Raw genomic sequence first — 15,499 nt, 5'->3', positions numbered from 1 at the left:
GCAGCAGAGCTCAACCGGAACGTAGAGATTCAGAGCGAGAACAAGAGCGAGAGCGAGAGGGAAAGCAGCATTATTTAGATTAATTTTACTCAAAGGATAATATCGAATATATGAAACCCTAAACTAATTTTCTTTCAGCACAAACCTCTGTACAAATCGAAAAAGAAAAAAGAAACATGAAAAATCGTACAAAAAAGAAAAGAATAATCAAAGCGAAACTAAAAGAAAAAAAGATTGAATGAAGTGAAAAGATCTAGAGTCAAAAAATCACACACTTAATAGTTAGAGATGGGGTGAGTGGCCCTGCCCTATCGTGAGGGAAGCCCGAAGCTGAACCTGATTCTGGGCAAAATAACTTTTGAAGAAGACTTAATAAAATTGATATATACACGAATGCATACATATATATAGCGGGAGAGACAGTCCTATATATATTTGTGTATACGTATATTTTTTACAGCAATCAAATTGATGCAATCTCTTTTCATTTTGCGGGCGGGTGATCTACTGATCTAGGTGTCTGGCATCTGCTCCTGTGTGTGCCCAAGTGCTCTAGTGCCCCTGGCATTGTCCGCCCCACAATTTGTGCCCCAACCTGGCTTCAATTATTCATTGTTTGGGTCTCTATCGGCATCGCCTAATTAATGGGATGGGATAGGAGATCATCATTAAACATCGAAAAGAGTGACTCACAGACTTGTCACATCCAATGCGGCGTTGATTCATTGCTGGAACTACGTCAATGGAACTATGTATTCCCATCCTTTGTGATTTTTTAAGAGGGTCACAGTCATAATCACGTCTCAGAGGTACGCAGAAGTCTACTAGTATAAAGATTTGTGTAGTAGTCTAGTCGGGTTTTCCGCTCTCTGATGTAGGCAACAAATTATCCCTTTCTATGCGTTTTCCTTGCACAAAAAGTTTTTCTTTTCGAAGTTCTATTTTTCTTCCTCCTGAATCTCTTGAACAATATGTGAAATTTCTTCTTCCATTATCTATTAATTCATCTGTCCCACATTGATCCATCCTTTTCCATCTGTTATTCCTTCCAATATAGTCTTGACAAATCGATACAGATATTTTCTCACTGACATTTTTTTGCTCTATCTAGTGTTGTGTCTCGTGCACTTCTTACGAGAAGTTGGGAAGTTGACGTTCAACGGCTGGGCATCATAAGGTGGCATCATAAGGCATCAAACCGAAGACTGTTCCGGGCGACACATATAACTTAACCGATCGTGTACATGCAGAAAGAAAGGATATTAGACTAATGATCGAGGAAAATTAGAACAAAACTTAACTACTAAGCATACTGAAATATTACAAATATTAATACTACTTAATTACGGGCATTGTATATTAGTATTTTAAAAAGAGAAAGGGGAGTTCGTTGTAGATATAATGTGGTATAGGAAATTATAATTCGAGCATTAACGATTAATGCAAGGGTACCATATAGTTACTGGTGAATGTAATATGAATAGTGACGCTTATGAGTCTCAACAAGCCAGGGCTATATGTATACGTCAACCGTTGATCACACCAGGCTTTTTTTACGATTAACCAAGAATGGAAGGATTAAAAAGGAAGGTTTAGGTAAAGAATCCGTAAGGAGTCTGTAACAAAGTAAGCAGAAATCTTTTAAGACCAAGATCATCACGTAATCAATAGGAATAAAGATATTGTAAAGAAACATCACGGTAAAGATAGACTACCATCAAAAAAGATGACAGTCGCTAAGAATTCAGCGATCAAAGTTTGATTCTTATTTCCTTTTCCTTTGTTTTATGCCAAACATCTCTGTGCTGGTCTCCCTTTGCTGTCCCCTGTCGCCTTTTCCATACGAATACCATATCCAGCGCCAGGATCTAGTAAAGGGGCTGTTATAGTTGACCGATTTGTGTGGTTGGAAGAAGCTTAAATTGTGTGGTGTGAAATAAGCTAAACAGTGCCGGAATGGCTTTAGGACAAGATAGGGTCGGAGCTCTGCAGTATCAATTAATGCAGGGCCCGGCAGCGTCCTACGCGCAGTGCATTGGGTAGTGTTCTGCTGCAGCGCTGCCGCTCACCAGTACATTGTTCCGTTCTGCTGCTGTCAACGCACAAAAACGCACTAAAATATGCGTGTCAACCTATGATTCAATGTATCATAATTAGCCAAATCTCTATACATACAAGCCTTGTACCCATTTGTCATACCATTCAACGTGAAGCCAACAGAAACAAATCTCATTCCGATTCGAACATTTTTAGCCGAATAAACCGATTATTGTGCATTGATGTATCTTCTTGTCATCTTAGCATCTTATCCTAATAGATAATTGTTGCATAGAGTGTTTATGGACTGATTCTAGAACGTCCTGTAGTAATTTGTATCTGTTCTTTCATCCTCAATCTGTCTTTCAATGGTTTTCTCCAGGTAAACGTAGCTTTTTATTTCTTAGGGATCCTCTAACCATTGTCTTTTGCATTCTCCTGTTAATCCATTATGCTCCTGGTCCTGTTCCATCCTCCTCGAACTTCAGCTTCAAACAGCTTATAATGTCATATGTGAGTAAGGGATCTTTGCGTTGGCATGGGCTTGGACTTGGACTTGGTCTTGGGCCGAGCAGGGGTTCGCACGGTGCACATGGATAATCGTGTGAAGTATTCTTGGTCTTGGCCAATGGTCTTGGCAGTATGCAATTATGCAAAGTGCAAGTTCAACGGAAAAGGCCATGGTTTCATTTCGTTTTGTTTTGTTTTGTTTTGTTTTGTTTCGCTGTGTTGTCGTTGTCGCATTCATTGTTCCCTCTTGAGACTCGAGATTCGTTGTACTCTGTTGTGGGCTACCTCCCACCAAGCCCAGGCCCACTCCCCACGCTGATCATCATCATCATAATTTGCTGCTTCATTTGCCCGGGCACCGGGGCGGTGCACTTGGCCTGCGGTTTTGCTCTCGTCTTACGAGCACTTTCTGTTGTTCAATTATAATTAAATCTATTTGTAAATATAATTGGGGGGCGTGCAATGATGCAACATTGCTGTGGCTGCTGCTGCTGCTGCTGGCTGCCTCCGCGGCTGTTGCTGTTGCTGTTGAGCGTGATTTGGTTTTGCAAATTAGAACATCGAAATGTGTTAACGCCCCCATCTTTCCCAGCTTCTCCACCCCATTCGATGCTACGCTCCTCCACCTCCATGAGCATTACGTATACGCTGCATGCTTTCTGTGAAATGGTGCCTTGGCTCTGCCTTGGCAGCTGGTGTCTGTGTAATAAGCTTTTAGGCCTCGGCATTAAAGAATCATTGTCTCAGTGGCAGTCGCAGAGTTGGAGCCAAAAACTCTCAGGCCACTCTCAGGCCCATGTGCACACGTAGCCATGGCCAAGTCGTGTCATCGCCGGTCCGGGCCGGGTTGGGCCGGGCCTGAGAGTCGGCTCCCAGTTACTTGGTTAACACTTTTCACATGCCCGGCATGAAGAACAATGTTGTTCCACTCATATGGGGAGAGGCGGCAGCCGCATCGAGATCGACAGCCACAACTCTGACTCTGGCATGTATCTGTGGATGATGACTATCGCTTTTGACACACGTATCTGTATCTGTATCTATAACTAAAGAGGGGGAGAGATTATTATTTCAGCTGGTAGAATCAAAGGTACCCTTCAATGGTCCAGATAGAATATAAGGTATATATATGTTTAGATAGTGGAATGGATATTCTAAAGGATATATTTATCAGCGATACTCATGCACACGCAATGTATGTTGTTTTTTTCCATTCTCGGAGAATTCACATGTGCGTGGGCGGGATGGGAGCATAGATGTGCTAAAGATAGCACATAGTATATATGGAGGAAAAAACACATAGCTAGGACAAATGGATCAACTTTAACCATATTTTGGCTACATGGACTACCTATGAGAAGTTCTCGGAACACTTATCTCATCCCCAACTCCAACTCCATCTCCATCTCCATTTCAATTTATTTTTATGATTCCAGACCGTTACATTTTAAAAATGAGTCACCTCTGGAGACCCGAAAATGAGGGGGGACATTATGTGGACACTTACCCCCAGCCAGGCCTATGTCTGCCCTCGAACGTCAAGACGATAGTTGGTAACAAGTACCTCCTTTGTTGCCAAAAACAAAAAAAAAACCAGATCCGCTTGGGTTTCTCTTTTCTGGTAAGTAGTTTGTAGTACTCCGATACCTAGATACCCGCCGATATCCGAGATTTGAGTGGCTAAACAAAGACCTGGAAAGTGAAAATCCCCCATCCAGCCCCAGTGCGAACTGATTTGAAGCACTTTCAATGACTCACGTACGAAGTACTAGCCCCAATATTTTATCTAACTAAATCGCTGGCCTGCACTGCACTGGATATATGTACGAGTAAGTACTACGAGCGGTGTTTTTGGCCTGAATCATTTTGTTGCGGTTTGTTTTTGCCACGACTACGAGTATTTTGTGTTTTATGTTGGGCAATTAGTTGGCCCAGGGTCAAGTTAATGATTCAATTAGCATTTGTCATCATTGTTATAGCCCCTGCCGACTGAAGTGGGGGATAATTGATACCCAGATCGTGGGAATATTGATAATGATGGTGTCTCCCCCCCACCACACACCCTGTCATATGTAGATCAATTGTTCTGGGCTAGAAGTTTTACTAAGAGGTCGACCTATGGCTTACCTTAGTATACCTTTCTTGATCGGCTGCATAGAAATATTTATGATTGGGGATTGTCCAATAGTAGCAGCTGAGACTCTGTCTCGGGGTGGATCGATAGAGCGTTGATAATACAGGTGATACAGCAAAAGTATCATAAGAAACGCTCTCTCCATGGAAAGTTTTTGGGACTTTATTGGATAGAAGGAATATTTAATACCATCCACTGATAATGTCTGCAGTCCCATCAAGTAAGAGCATATCATTTGATAACCTTAGAAATACATCCAACATTATTTAGAAATTGAATTCTCCATTTCCTTAAGAATTAATCTTGTATTTGTATGGAGTCGAATGGGACCTACCGAAAATCTCTTTCTTTTTATCCACTCATCTATGAATATCTACTTTTGAATCCTATCTGATGAGAAAGACTTGATCAACATATTCCTAGGTGAATCCGTGAAAGAACATCCTGTCAAGATACCCCCGCAGAAAGACATTCACTTGATCAGAGCTTGGCTCGTGTCATTCCCCTGAGAAATAGAGGTAGATCAGAGGCACTCGTGCTGCTCCAACTTCATAGCTCTCTCACCCACCTCTCGACCAAAAGGTAAGCTGGCAACAGAGAGAGAAGGAGAGAGAGCCACAAGCTTGGGCCCAATCCGTTGTGTATAAAAGCGAGTGCTGGGGCGGCATTCGGATCATTAGACAAGTGTCAAGTGGCGCGTGCGCAGTAGCCAGATCCAGTAAACAGTTCCAGACCACACACCCACAGGCGTCCACAACATGAAGTGCTTTGTAAGGCGGCGGAGACTCAAGCCAGGAGCTGGCTAGGATTACACAACCTATGGGATCTAAACCTGATTGATTGATTTTGCAGTTCGTTCTGGTAGTTGCCAGCCTGGTGCTGAGCGTCTGGGCCGAGGACACGGCGGCGGTAGAGCCGGCTGCAGAAGGACCACTAGCCGAGGATCAGGTGAGCGCGGCCAGCAGCTATGCCCCGCTGCAGGAGAAGAAGCAGGAGAAGCGCTATGTTGGTGGTTACGGTGGCTACGGTGGCTACGGCGGCTATTCTGGCTATGGCGGAGGGTACGGAAGTCCCCTGGGAGCGGGCTATGGTGGAGCCTATGGAGCGGCTGGCTATGGCAGTGGCGTGGGCGTTGGCGCCGGACTGGGCGTGGACAGCTACTACAATCCGTACAGCTCCCGGTCGCTGGGTGGCCTAGGTGAGGGTGAGCGCAACATGGAGTCCCCAGCTCTCTTCGGAGGTTCGGCTCGGCCTATTCCAGAGTGATTAACACCTCTTTTGTTTTTTTGTTCCGCACAGATGGCTCTGCAGTTGCGGGATACGGGGGCTACGGCTCCGCGCTGGGCGGCTATGGATCTGCCTTAGGCGGCTACGGTTCCAGCCTGGGAGGCTACGGTTCAAGCCTGGGCGGCTACGGTTCCAGTCTGGGTGGCTACGGCTCCAGCTTGGGCGGCGTCGGCGGCTACGGCTCCTACAACTCGAATCCCTATGCGTTGTCGTCGTACTACAATGGGCGCCTGGGCAGCGGTATCGGCACCGGCACTGGCTATCCCTACTACAACACCCGCTTCGGAGCCGGCGGCTATCCCTCCAGCTACTACACTAGCAACTACGGCAACAGCGTAGTGGGCGGTGGCCTGGGCGCACTGGCCGGTGGGGTGCCGCCCATCGGTTCCGGCTACAACTATGGAGCGGGAATCTCAGGCACCGTCTACTAGGATGGTATATCCCCGGCATCCGACATCCATCCGTTCATCCTCGCCCAACCCAACGTTCGACATCTAAGCTTAGTGGAATTTACTTCTCTTTTTTTTTGTCTTCAACTTTTTTTCTAACTTAATTTTTATTTAAAAAAAAATGCATAAAAAACATAAGTAGCCACGATCACGATAACTAATGTCAGATCATTTTCCAGGGTATCGAAAGAGTACAGATCAGTAAAGTCAATTAATTTGATTGGGTGGAAGCAGAAAGCAGAAGAAGAAGGTTAAAGGCCATAGGAGCCATGATTATCCTTGATCACCCAGAAGGAGTCCACAATGTCGCCGTCCTTGTCGTCGGATACCTGCTCAAAGTGCAGATGGGTGCCATTGTGCGCCTTGAGGCGGGTATAGCCATAATCCTGAAAAAAAGGGACCAAACAAAATTATTAACAATTATTTCCTCCAGAAGATGGCCTCAACATATTGAGTAGATAGTTTGTTGTCAAATAATTCAATCTCTTAACCCTCTACTGATCTAAAACGATCAGCAAATTCCGAATTAATTGCATAAAAAAGCTATAAAAAAGTTTTCTTATACCGGAGATATCTACAAAGGGCAGAAATTGAAATGACTCTTGTATATGCTGTGAAGTTGGAAAGGAAACATCAAAAATATATCCCAATCATGCTCTTCTAAGGTCTATCCCAAAATAGATCCCCAAATCAAGGGCTATTTAAGAAGCATACATGTCTGTCTGTCACATCAACCACCTTCGTCATATGTACATATGTAGATTCGATATTTGTATAAAGCTTTCAACCTACAAATAATAGAAAGAAAACATACAAACAGACAGGCCTATATGGTTATTCAATCCATAGTGCCCAAAACGAAATGAAAGAATTGGCATAGCCGAAGCATTTATACACTTTGTGTATTATTTCATTGCTTTTCTTTCTTCTTCACCTTACACACAGCAAAGCAGTGCTTCAGAGTCTGCGATACTATTTTACTCCCTTCATTTGAGCATTGCTCAATCAGACCTCTACTATATACATACATTTATGCACGTTGAAAATAAGATAATGCTTTAAAAGCATCTGCCCAATAGACTTTGGGATAGGATATAGAATGATGAAAAAAATCCGGCCATCCAGTTCCGACGGTCGACCTAAAGATGCCTAACTGAATCCCATTTTGAAGTGGTTTTACCAAGCATTATTGGATTTTTGACATACGTTGCTGTGGAAGGCGTTCCATGCGGGCAGATCATTGGAGAATGGTTCGCGCTCCTCCTTGCAGCCGGCCGAGCCGGTAATGATATGAATGGGTGCCTTGGGATTCGTGTATGGCTGCTGCACACTGCCGTTGTGGACCTTAAAGTCGTAGATTGGCCAAAGACGCGTGTAGAAGTGCTCGTGGGCGAAAATCTCCACGTCGACGCCGTGCTTATAGAAGAGATCTTCGAGGCCGAACCATTTGATTAGGGGCAGGCCCTGGCGGATGTACGTCTCTAGTTTGCCGTCGCAGTCGTACTCCTTTTCGTCGCTGCAATACATCGGACGGTGGCCGTACGTAATGATCCAGGGTCGTTTAGCGCGATTCTCGGGCAGATTGGCCTGGGCCAGGTCGCGCTCCAGCCAGTCGAACTGTTTCGTCAGCAGTTTGACGCCATAGTTGAGGAAGTAGTAGACCTCGGTCGAGAAGGAGACAAAGTGCACGGGACCCAGATCAAAGCTGTACCACAGGCTGTCCGTCTCTCCGGGCATGTTGAATCGCGCACGATAGTTCGAGAAGTTGCTGCAAGACAAACCAAAAACCAAAGAAGATTAGGATGGGTTCCTCCGATAACATAGAGAGGTATGTACAGGCCACTGGCCCACTTACTACTTCTCCTCGTGGTTGCCCGGACAGACCATATAGGGCACGTAGGCCGACACTGTCTCGATTTGGCGCATGAAGGCATCGCCCACGGCCGCATTGTCCGTGTCCATGTCGTAGGCAAAGTCACCCACATGGATGATGGCATCGTACATCCCCCGCTCCGTATCCTGCTGTAGCCGGCCCAGTGACTGGGCATTCTCGTTGCCCATGTCCCCGAAAATGGCCAGCGATGGCGACCAGTTCTCGTCCGCGGGCGGCGTCTTAAAGCTGAACACCGGCGACCAGCCCAGCTCACTGCCGCAGCTGTACTCGTACCGGGTGTCCGGCTCCAGATCCCTGAGTATCACATTGTGCACGTACTGCTGGCGAGCTTTGTGGCCGCCGTCCACGAAGCGCTGCCAGGTGCCTTTCACCACGATCAGCTTTTCCTTGGCGTAATTCCGCGCGTAGTTCACCAGCGAGGCGTTGGGAGAGCTGCGCGTCGACCAGGTCACCGTGATGTCCCTCAGGCTGTCTGCAATGCAATGGCAAGAGTGTGGTTTTTGGTTGGAATTCAATTAAAAACGAGAGGGAAGGTAACTAATGGTAGATGCTGCTTAGTATAAATACCTAGACGTGTTCGTATAGATATTGCCTACTTATTAGGCAGTGGCTCAGACTTAAGTAAATCTATATTATTGTTCGCTAATCGCGGTGCCCACTGTACCGAAAGATTGTTGCTCCCCTCTATTTATCTCGCTCTTTTTTTTGTTTTGTTAGCAGCAACACATAAGCTGTTCTCGCACTAAAGGCCTTCCCGATTGGTCTTGATCTAACACTTGATTCGTCTTGTACTGGATCGGATCGTGCTGTCTTCATAGTCATAGTGTACATTCAAATAGTTTATAAGTATTCATAGCATGGTCTATAATAAGTCAACTTGTGAACGTATTCTTGAACATCCGCATAGTATATATGGGCATTTCAATGGAAAGGCCAACAAATTAAAAGTCTATAAAAACACATTTCCATACAATTCTGTCCCGATAAACTTAACTAATTTTACCAATTGACATATGTATCATTTTATTAGCTATTAAAATCAGTTTGTGGTAGTTTAATAACCATGTTTCCCTTACATATCTTCCATAAGAAAGATGATTTATGATTCAGGTTCTTCCAAAAAGTCTCTCCAAAATATGCAAATATCTTTAAAAAAAATGCACAGAAAAATGCAAAAGTGGAAATGCCCATATATTAGTATTATTATTAATTAAGTATTATTAAGTTTAGCGGAACAATAAAATTGTAGTTTACTTCGAATCTATTCAATTTCGATTCCATTATGAGACAAATAATTATATCCGATAAATGAATACATTTTCTCGAGGATTGGATAATTTTTGAGCGTTATTTTATTGAAATATTCGAAATTTGTAAGGACAAAAAGAAGGTATCTGAAGTTTGTCCTTGTAACATTCAACCATTTCGCACCACTCAGTAAGGACGACTAGCTTCCTTAAGATCTCATGCGCATCAGCAAGGTTGGTTCAAAAGTTAGATTTCTTCCGATTCCGAATATTGGTTTAGTTCTTGTTTTATTTGTACATACATCGTATAAAAAGAGATTACATATGATAAAATGGTACATAGATAGGTATATAATTAGATTGTGACAGTTATAGTTGGTGCTAATACAGATACATATACATACATACATATACATATATATTTCGTTGTTACAAAAATAAAAAACACTATTTAGAAACCTTTAAAATATCTTGTGTAAAATTTGTGGGAGTTATCACAAAGATTCCAGCTATAGCAGAGATCAAATCACAGATCAGACCCGTAGGCGCCGTGCTTGTCCTTGACCACCCAGAAGTGATCGATGACCTCGCCCTTCTTGTCATCCGATACCTGTTCAAAGTACAGGTGGGTGCGGTTGTGGGCCTGCAGACGCAGATATCCAAAGTCCTGGCTGTGGAAAGCGCTCCAGGGTGGCATGCGCTCGAGGAAGGGTTCGCGGCCCTCATGGTTACCAGCAGCCCCCGAAATAATGTGAATGGGTGCACCGGGGTTCACATACGGCTCGGCCAGCGAGCCATTGTACACCGTATAGTTGTACATGGGCCACATCCGCTCGTAGCAATGCTCGTGGGCCCACAGCTCCACGTCCACGCCGTACTTGTAGAAGAGCGGCTCCAGGCCGAACATTTCTAGAAAGGGCAGACCCTTACGTACGACGGTCTCGTGATTGGTGCAGTCATCACTGTTGGCATTGCTACAGTACATGGGACGATGGCCGAAGGTGATGATCCACGGACGCTTCTGGCGGTTCTCCGGCCGATTCGCCTCGATCAGGTCCCTCTCCAGCCAGTCGTACTGCATCACGATCTGCTTAAGACCGAACTGTGTGAAGTAGTAGAACTCCGTGCTGAAGCCTATAAAGTGCACTGGTCCCATGTCGAAGCTGTAGAACATATTCTCCGATCCGCCCGGCATGCTAAACCGGTTGATGTAGTGCGAGAAGTTGCTGCAGCGATGGATGGGGATTAATCTGCTCTGCATCTGACCGAGCATATCCACTTACTACTTCTCCTCGTGATTGCCCACGCAGACCATGTACGGTACATAGGCGGCCACTGTCTCCACCTGGCGCATGAACTCGTCGCCCACCTCCCCGTTCTCGTTGCACATGTCGTAGGCAAAGTCGCCTACATGGATGACGGCATCGTACATGCCCCGCTGCGTCTCCCGCTGCAGGGCCGGCAATGAGGCGGCATTCACCACACCCATGTCCCCGTAGATGGCCAGCGAGGGCGACCAGTCGCTGTGGCTGAACTGCGTACGGAACCAGTAGGTGGCTGACCAGCCCAGCTGGCTGCCACAATGGTAGCGGTACGTGCTATTCGGCTCCAGATTCGTCAGCGTCACCTGCGTTAGTGTGTGAGTGTTTGTGTGCGTGTGTGTGTGGCACATCGGGGGATACTCACGCGATGGATGTACTGTGTGGCCTTCTTGGGTCCGCCATCCACAAAGGCTGTGGGTCCTTGCGGCGCCTTTGCCAGTCGCTGTAGTCCCTCGATGCCGAACTCGCAGATCGATTCGTTGGTGTTGTCGCGCGTGTTCCAGGTGACGACCATGTCGAGCACGCTTTCTGCAGGGGCGGAGCACACGGCAAACCGAGATTAACTTTGATCCACACTCAAACATACACGCACACGCACAAGCACACACCACAGCCTACCCAAAGGCAAATCCGTTCAGTTTTTGTTTCTTTTTTGGTTGATAAAAGCAGTTTAATGAGAGAAAGGTACACAGAGATACAACAAGCGATAGTCGTATAGATCCGACCATAAGTTAAGCCCCGCCATTCGGAATCGGTGGATCGAAGTAGGGAGGAGACTCTACTCTTTCACTGGAATCGATCGAACTGCTAGTAGTTCTACTAAGAGCCCTCGCCTGTAGGAAACAATATAAACTATTTAAAATAAAGTAAAAAAATAAAAAATTATAATAGAACGGTCCAAAACAAGCACATACAAAAGAATTCGCAATTTAAAGGATTGATGCTTCCATTCTTTTGGCAATTTTAGCTTAAATTTACCAAGAAATAGTTTACCAAACATGTTGGAAGAATTGTTTCAAGCATTATTGAATATTTATCTCTTAAAAACGAGCGTTTTGTAAGTAAAAGTATCCATTACACGACAGAAAAACAAAATAATCGTAAAACGGATTTGGAAACGAGTACAAAAAGATTCAGAAAAGAGCGTTTAGCGAACGACTACACGAAGAACGAGTGAATATGTGGCCTTAAAATCGTCTCGTAAAAAATATCTATCATAAAAGGCTCGCAACGAGGCAACGAAATATTTCATTGCCAAAAAATCGCTTTCAATGGCTTTCAAGAAGCCTGCCCAACGTTGTTCTATAAGATACGGATATGCAGACATACATATATACATAGGGGTACATAAATGCCTTTCCTGCCATACAGACCAAACGGACATTGAAAATACAAAGCTGCTGGCGCTCACAAAGTACATAGAAATATACAAAATAGATCCCTCCACCTCTTGTTCCGATTTCAATGCGGGTATCGGGGCTCTTACAATATATGTTTGTATTCTTATATGTGTATTAACATTAAATGCACTTGCAAAAGTAGTATCCACATAAATGGCTGAACCATTGAATTGTCTAATTAAAATACAGTTTGCTGTTTGTTCTGGGCTCGACTGGGGAATGTTACCGCTGTCTGCTAAAGCTAATTCCTAAGTGGTGATCGAGAATGTGCGCTACTAATACTGCCAGTAATTCTACAGTTCCTGCAGTGGCTACAGGTGCTCCGGTTTTTACCGGTTGCCGATTGACCGAGACTCGTTCAGCTTGGTTTGGCCTGGGCCTCAGTTCTGATTCTGATAGCTGCCGTGATGAGATTTGATTAGCCAGAATTGATCTATGATGGCTCCGTTCTGGTCGTCGGAGACCTGCTCGAAGTGCAAGTGGGTGCGATTGTGGGCCTTGAGGCGGGTATAGCCATAGTCCTGGCTGTGGAAGGCACTCCATTCGGGTATTTTACCCTTGAACGGCTCACGTCCCTCATTGCACCCGGCCGAACCCGTCACAATATGGACCGGCGCACCGGGATTCTCGTAGGGCGAGCCCTGGAGCGTTCCATTGCGCACCTCGTAATCGTAAATGGGCCACAGACGCTCGTACGAATGCTCGTGGGCCCAGATGGCAACATCCACGCCAAATTCATAGAGGAGCGGCTCCAGTCCGAACATGTGGACAAAGGGCCAGCCAACTCTGGTGAGGGTCTCCGAGTGGGTGCAGTCGTTGTCGTTTTCGTTGCTGCAGTACATGGGCCGATGGCCATAGATGATGATCCACGGACGCTTCGAGCGATTCTCAGGCAGATTGGCCTGCTCCAGGTCCCTCCTTAGCCATTCGTACTGAAAGACCAGGCTCTTGACGCCGTAATTCATAAAGTAGTAGACCTCCGTCGAGATGCCGATGAAGTGCACGGGCCCCAGATCGAAACTGTAGAACATGTTCTCCGTCCCACCCGGCATGCTGAATCGGGCTCGATAGTTGGAGAAATTGCTGCACGGAAACCACACAGTATTAGACCTTTCCTACACACCTCCACCGACTACTCACAACTTTTCTTCGTGGTTGCCCGGCACCACCATGTAAGGTAGGTAGGCGGCCACTGTCTCGATCTGCCGCATAAACTCATCCCCGACGCGCGCCTCCTTCGTGTTCATGTCGTAGGCAAAGTCACCCACATGAATGATGGCATCGTACATTCCCTGCTGCGTCTCCTGCTGCAGACGGGCCAGCGACTGGGCATTCTCGTTTCCCATGTCCCCGTAGATGGCCAGCGAGGGCGACCAGTCCGCGTCGGCGTCGGGTACCGTTCGAAACTGATAGACGGCCGACCAGCCGAGGGCGCTGCCGCAGTGATAGGCATAGGAGGAGTTCGCCTCCAGCTGGCTAAGCGTCACCTAAGTGGAGGCAATGAGAGCAGGGTGGATGAGTGTCTCGCTCGGACTCCGCTCGCTGTACAGATCTAAACGCATACCCTGTGGATAAACTGCGTGGAGTGCTTACGGCCGCCATCCACGAACCTGGTGGCCGTGCCTTGGGCACGCTGATTGAGCCTGGAGGGTGCCTGTCCGGCCACTATCAGTCCGTACTCGACAACGCTGGCCGTATCCGGCGGCAAGCTGCGCGTTGACCAGGTGACAACCATCTCGCTTGCGGTGCGCTCTGGCGAGGTTGAAGCCAAGAATGTGGGAATGCAGAAGAGAGAAACAAACTTGAGCAATTTCGTTTTTGGCCAAAAAGGGGGTTTGGTTCGGTATTCGTTTCAAAAAGTGCATCAGAGGCATTCAAGATCAAATGTCGTTGCTGATTAATTTCTCTTGTTTTTTTGTTTTTGTTTGCTTTGTTCCCTAGCTCTTTTGTTATGGTTTTCTTATCGCATTCGGTTCCACAGAAACTAGCGCACAAAAGCTGCTCAGATTACGCCCTTATCGCTATAATAATAGGGGTTAGCCCCACATCACACACACGTTTCAGGTCCGAGTTCTAAATTTGGAAATAGTATTTGTTTTCCCAATATGTTTACTTGGGCGGTTATCTTTAAAAGAGAGTACAGCTATGACAGCTGCAGGAGATTCAAGACGAGTTTTTCCCCCCAAAACGAAATCGAATGCGTAATCTGTACTGATAATTATTACAATTAGCCAACAGTTCCCCTGAGTGCAGTCGTCCATCAGTCTGCCTTTGCTCCACTTGGGGGCGATTGACATGCATGTGGCGATGGGTGGAGCTGTAGCAACTGGAACGTTCCCCCGCCCTTGGGATTGGGGTTGGGAGTGGAGGGAACCAGTGCGCGATTTGATTTGCTTGCAATATTTTGTGCTGGGATTGTACAGTCGATGGGTGAGAAAGCGCTGTTCATTTGGACACATTATGCATGCATGCACACACACTCATTCTCACAGATAAACAAATGCACGAACATAAAAAGGCATTTTATATAATGAAAGACTCACCGCCAAAGGCCAGATGCACTTGCTCCGGCTGGTAGTGGACAATGCTGACCTCCTCCTGATCAGCCCCCACCACTTGGGGGATGAAGCCAATGCCGCCGCCGGCCACCAGGAGTAGAGACGTCAGCAGCAGCAGGTGTTGCAAGGACTCCATGTTTTGTTGTTAGTTGTTAGTTTTTCCGCTTGTGGTTGCACTTTACTGGAGCAATAACATTTCCAAATCACAACTGCGTCGTTGATATCTTCGTTGTTTGTGCTTGTGTGTTGTTGCTGTTTAGCGACGTGACGACGCGGACGTTTACGAGAACACAAACAAATTAATTCGCGAGAGTAGGGAAATATAGGGGCAATATATAGAAAGTGCAGAGCGGGAGCAGTGTGGCCATAATGCTTTCTGCTCGAAAAACTGCCTAGTGCGACCATACAAAATTATTGATGTAATTACAGACTTTGCTGACTGAATAATTGTAGACAGAGATAACCTTATTTCTTATTTCTCTCGCTCACACTGCATCCCATCCTTTTCTCATTGCAGTGAAGTGAAGTGGCAGTATAGCGTTTTATAAAATTGAATGTGTTCTAAAAAATTCGAGTAAACTGTGTTTTTTCTATGGTCAATATATCAAGTTCTTTGAGCATTTTAATACATCGATAAGAAGACATATTGTATTAATAGCTA

The 15,499-nt window shown here is 45.8% G+C and overlaps 2 protein-coding genes across 6 annotated transcripts; one reads left to right on the top strand and one right to left on the bottom strand.

Annotated features, from left to right (window-relative positions):
• Nucleotides 1-5,346: 5,346 nt before the first annotated feature.
• LOC6596901 (glycine-rich cell wall structural protein 2) lies at nt 5,347-6,574 on the top strand. 2 transcript variants are annotated; one of them, XM_026994109.1, is made up of 3 exons: nt 5,347-5,451; nt 5,534-5,879; nt 5,981-6,574. In XM_026994109.1, exons 1-3 carry the CDS (start codon nt 5,440-5,442, stop codon nt 6,397-6,399), a joined length of 777 nt encoding a protein of 258 aa, XP_026849910.1. In that variant the 5' UTR covers nt 5,347-5,439; the 3' UTR covers nt 6,400-6,574. The 2 variants fall into 2 exon arrangements, with proteins under 2 accessions (XP_026849910.1, XP_026849909.1); XM_026994108.1 differs by having other exon boundaries at nt 5,534-5,885.
• LOC6596904 (acid phosphatase type 7) lies at nt 6,541-15,170 on the bottom strand. 4 transcript variants are annotated; one of them, XM_026994107.1, is made up of 5 exons: nt 14,824-15,160; nt 11,245-11,408; nt 10,842-11,185; nt 7,624-8,185; nt 6,541-6,803 (listed from the first exon to the last, which is right to left on the bottom strand). In XM_026994107.1, the coding sequence occupies exons 1-5, from the start codon at nt 14,972-14,974 to the stop codon at nt 6,669-6,671; spliced, it is 1,356 nt and encodes a 451-aa protein (XP_026849908.1). In that variant the 5' UTR covers nt 14,975-15,160; the 3' UTR covers nt 6,541-6,668. The 4 variants fall into 4 exon arrangements, with proteins under 4 accessions (XP_026849908.1, XP_026849906.1, XP_026849907.1 ...); XM_026994105.1 differs by lacking the exons at nt 10,842-11,185; nt 11,245-11,408 and adding an exon at nt 8,273-8,783 and having other exon boundaries at nt 6,544-6,803; nt 14,824-15,156; XM_026994106.1 differs by lacking the exons at nt 6,541-6,803; nt 7,624-8,185 and adding an exon at nt 9,830-10,784 and having other exon boundaries at nt 14,824-15,167.
• Nucleotides 15,171-15,499: the final 329 nt, after the last annotated feature.

The sequence above is a fragment of the Drosophila persimilis genome, unplaced genomic scaffold, assembly GCF_003286085.1.
Source record: "Drosophila persimilis strain 14011-0111.01,24,50 unplaced genomic scaffold, DperRS2 tig00001237-arrow-arrow-pilon, whole genome shotgun sequence".
Classification (NCBI taxonomy): domain Eukaryota; kingdom Metazoa; phylum Arthropoda; class Insecta; order Diptera; family Drosophilidae; genus Drosophila; species Drosophila persimilis.
This window is presented reverse-complemented; position numbering and strand designations above follow the sequence as displayed.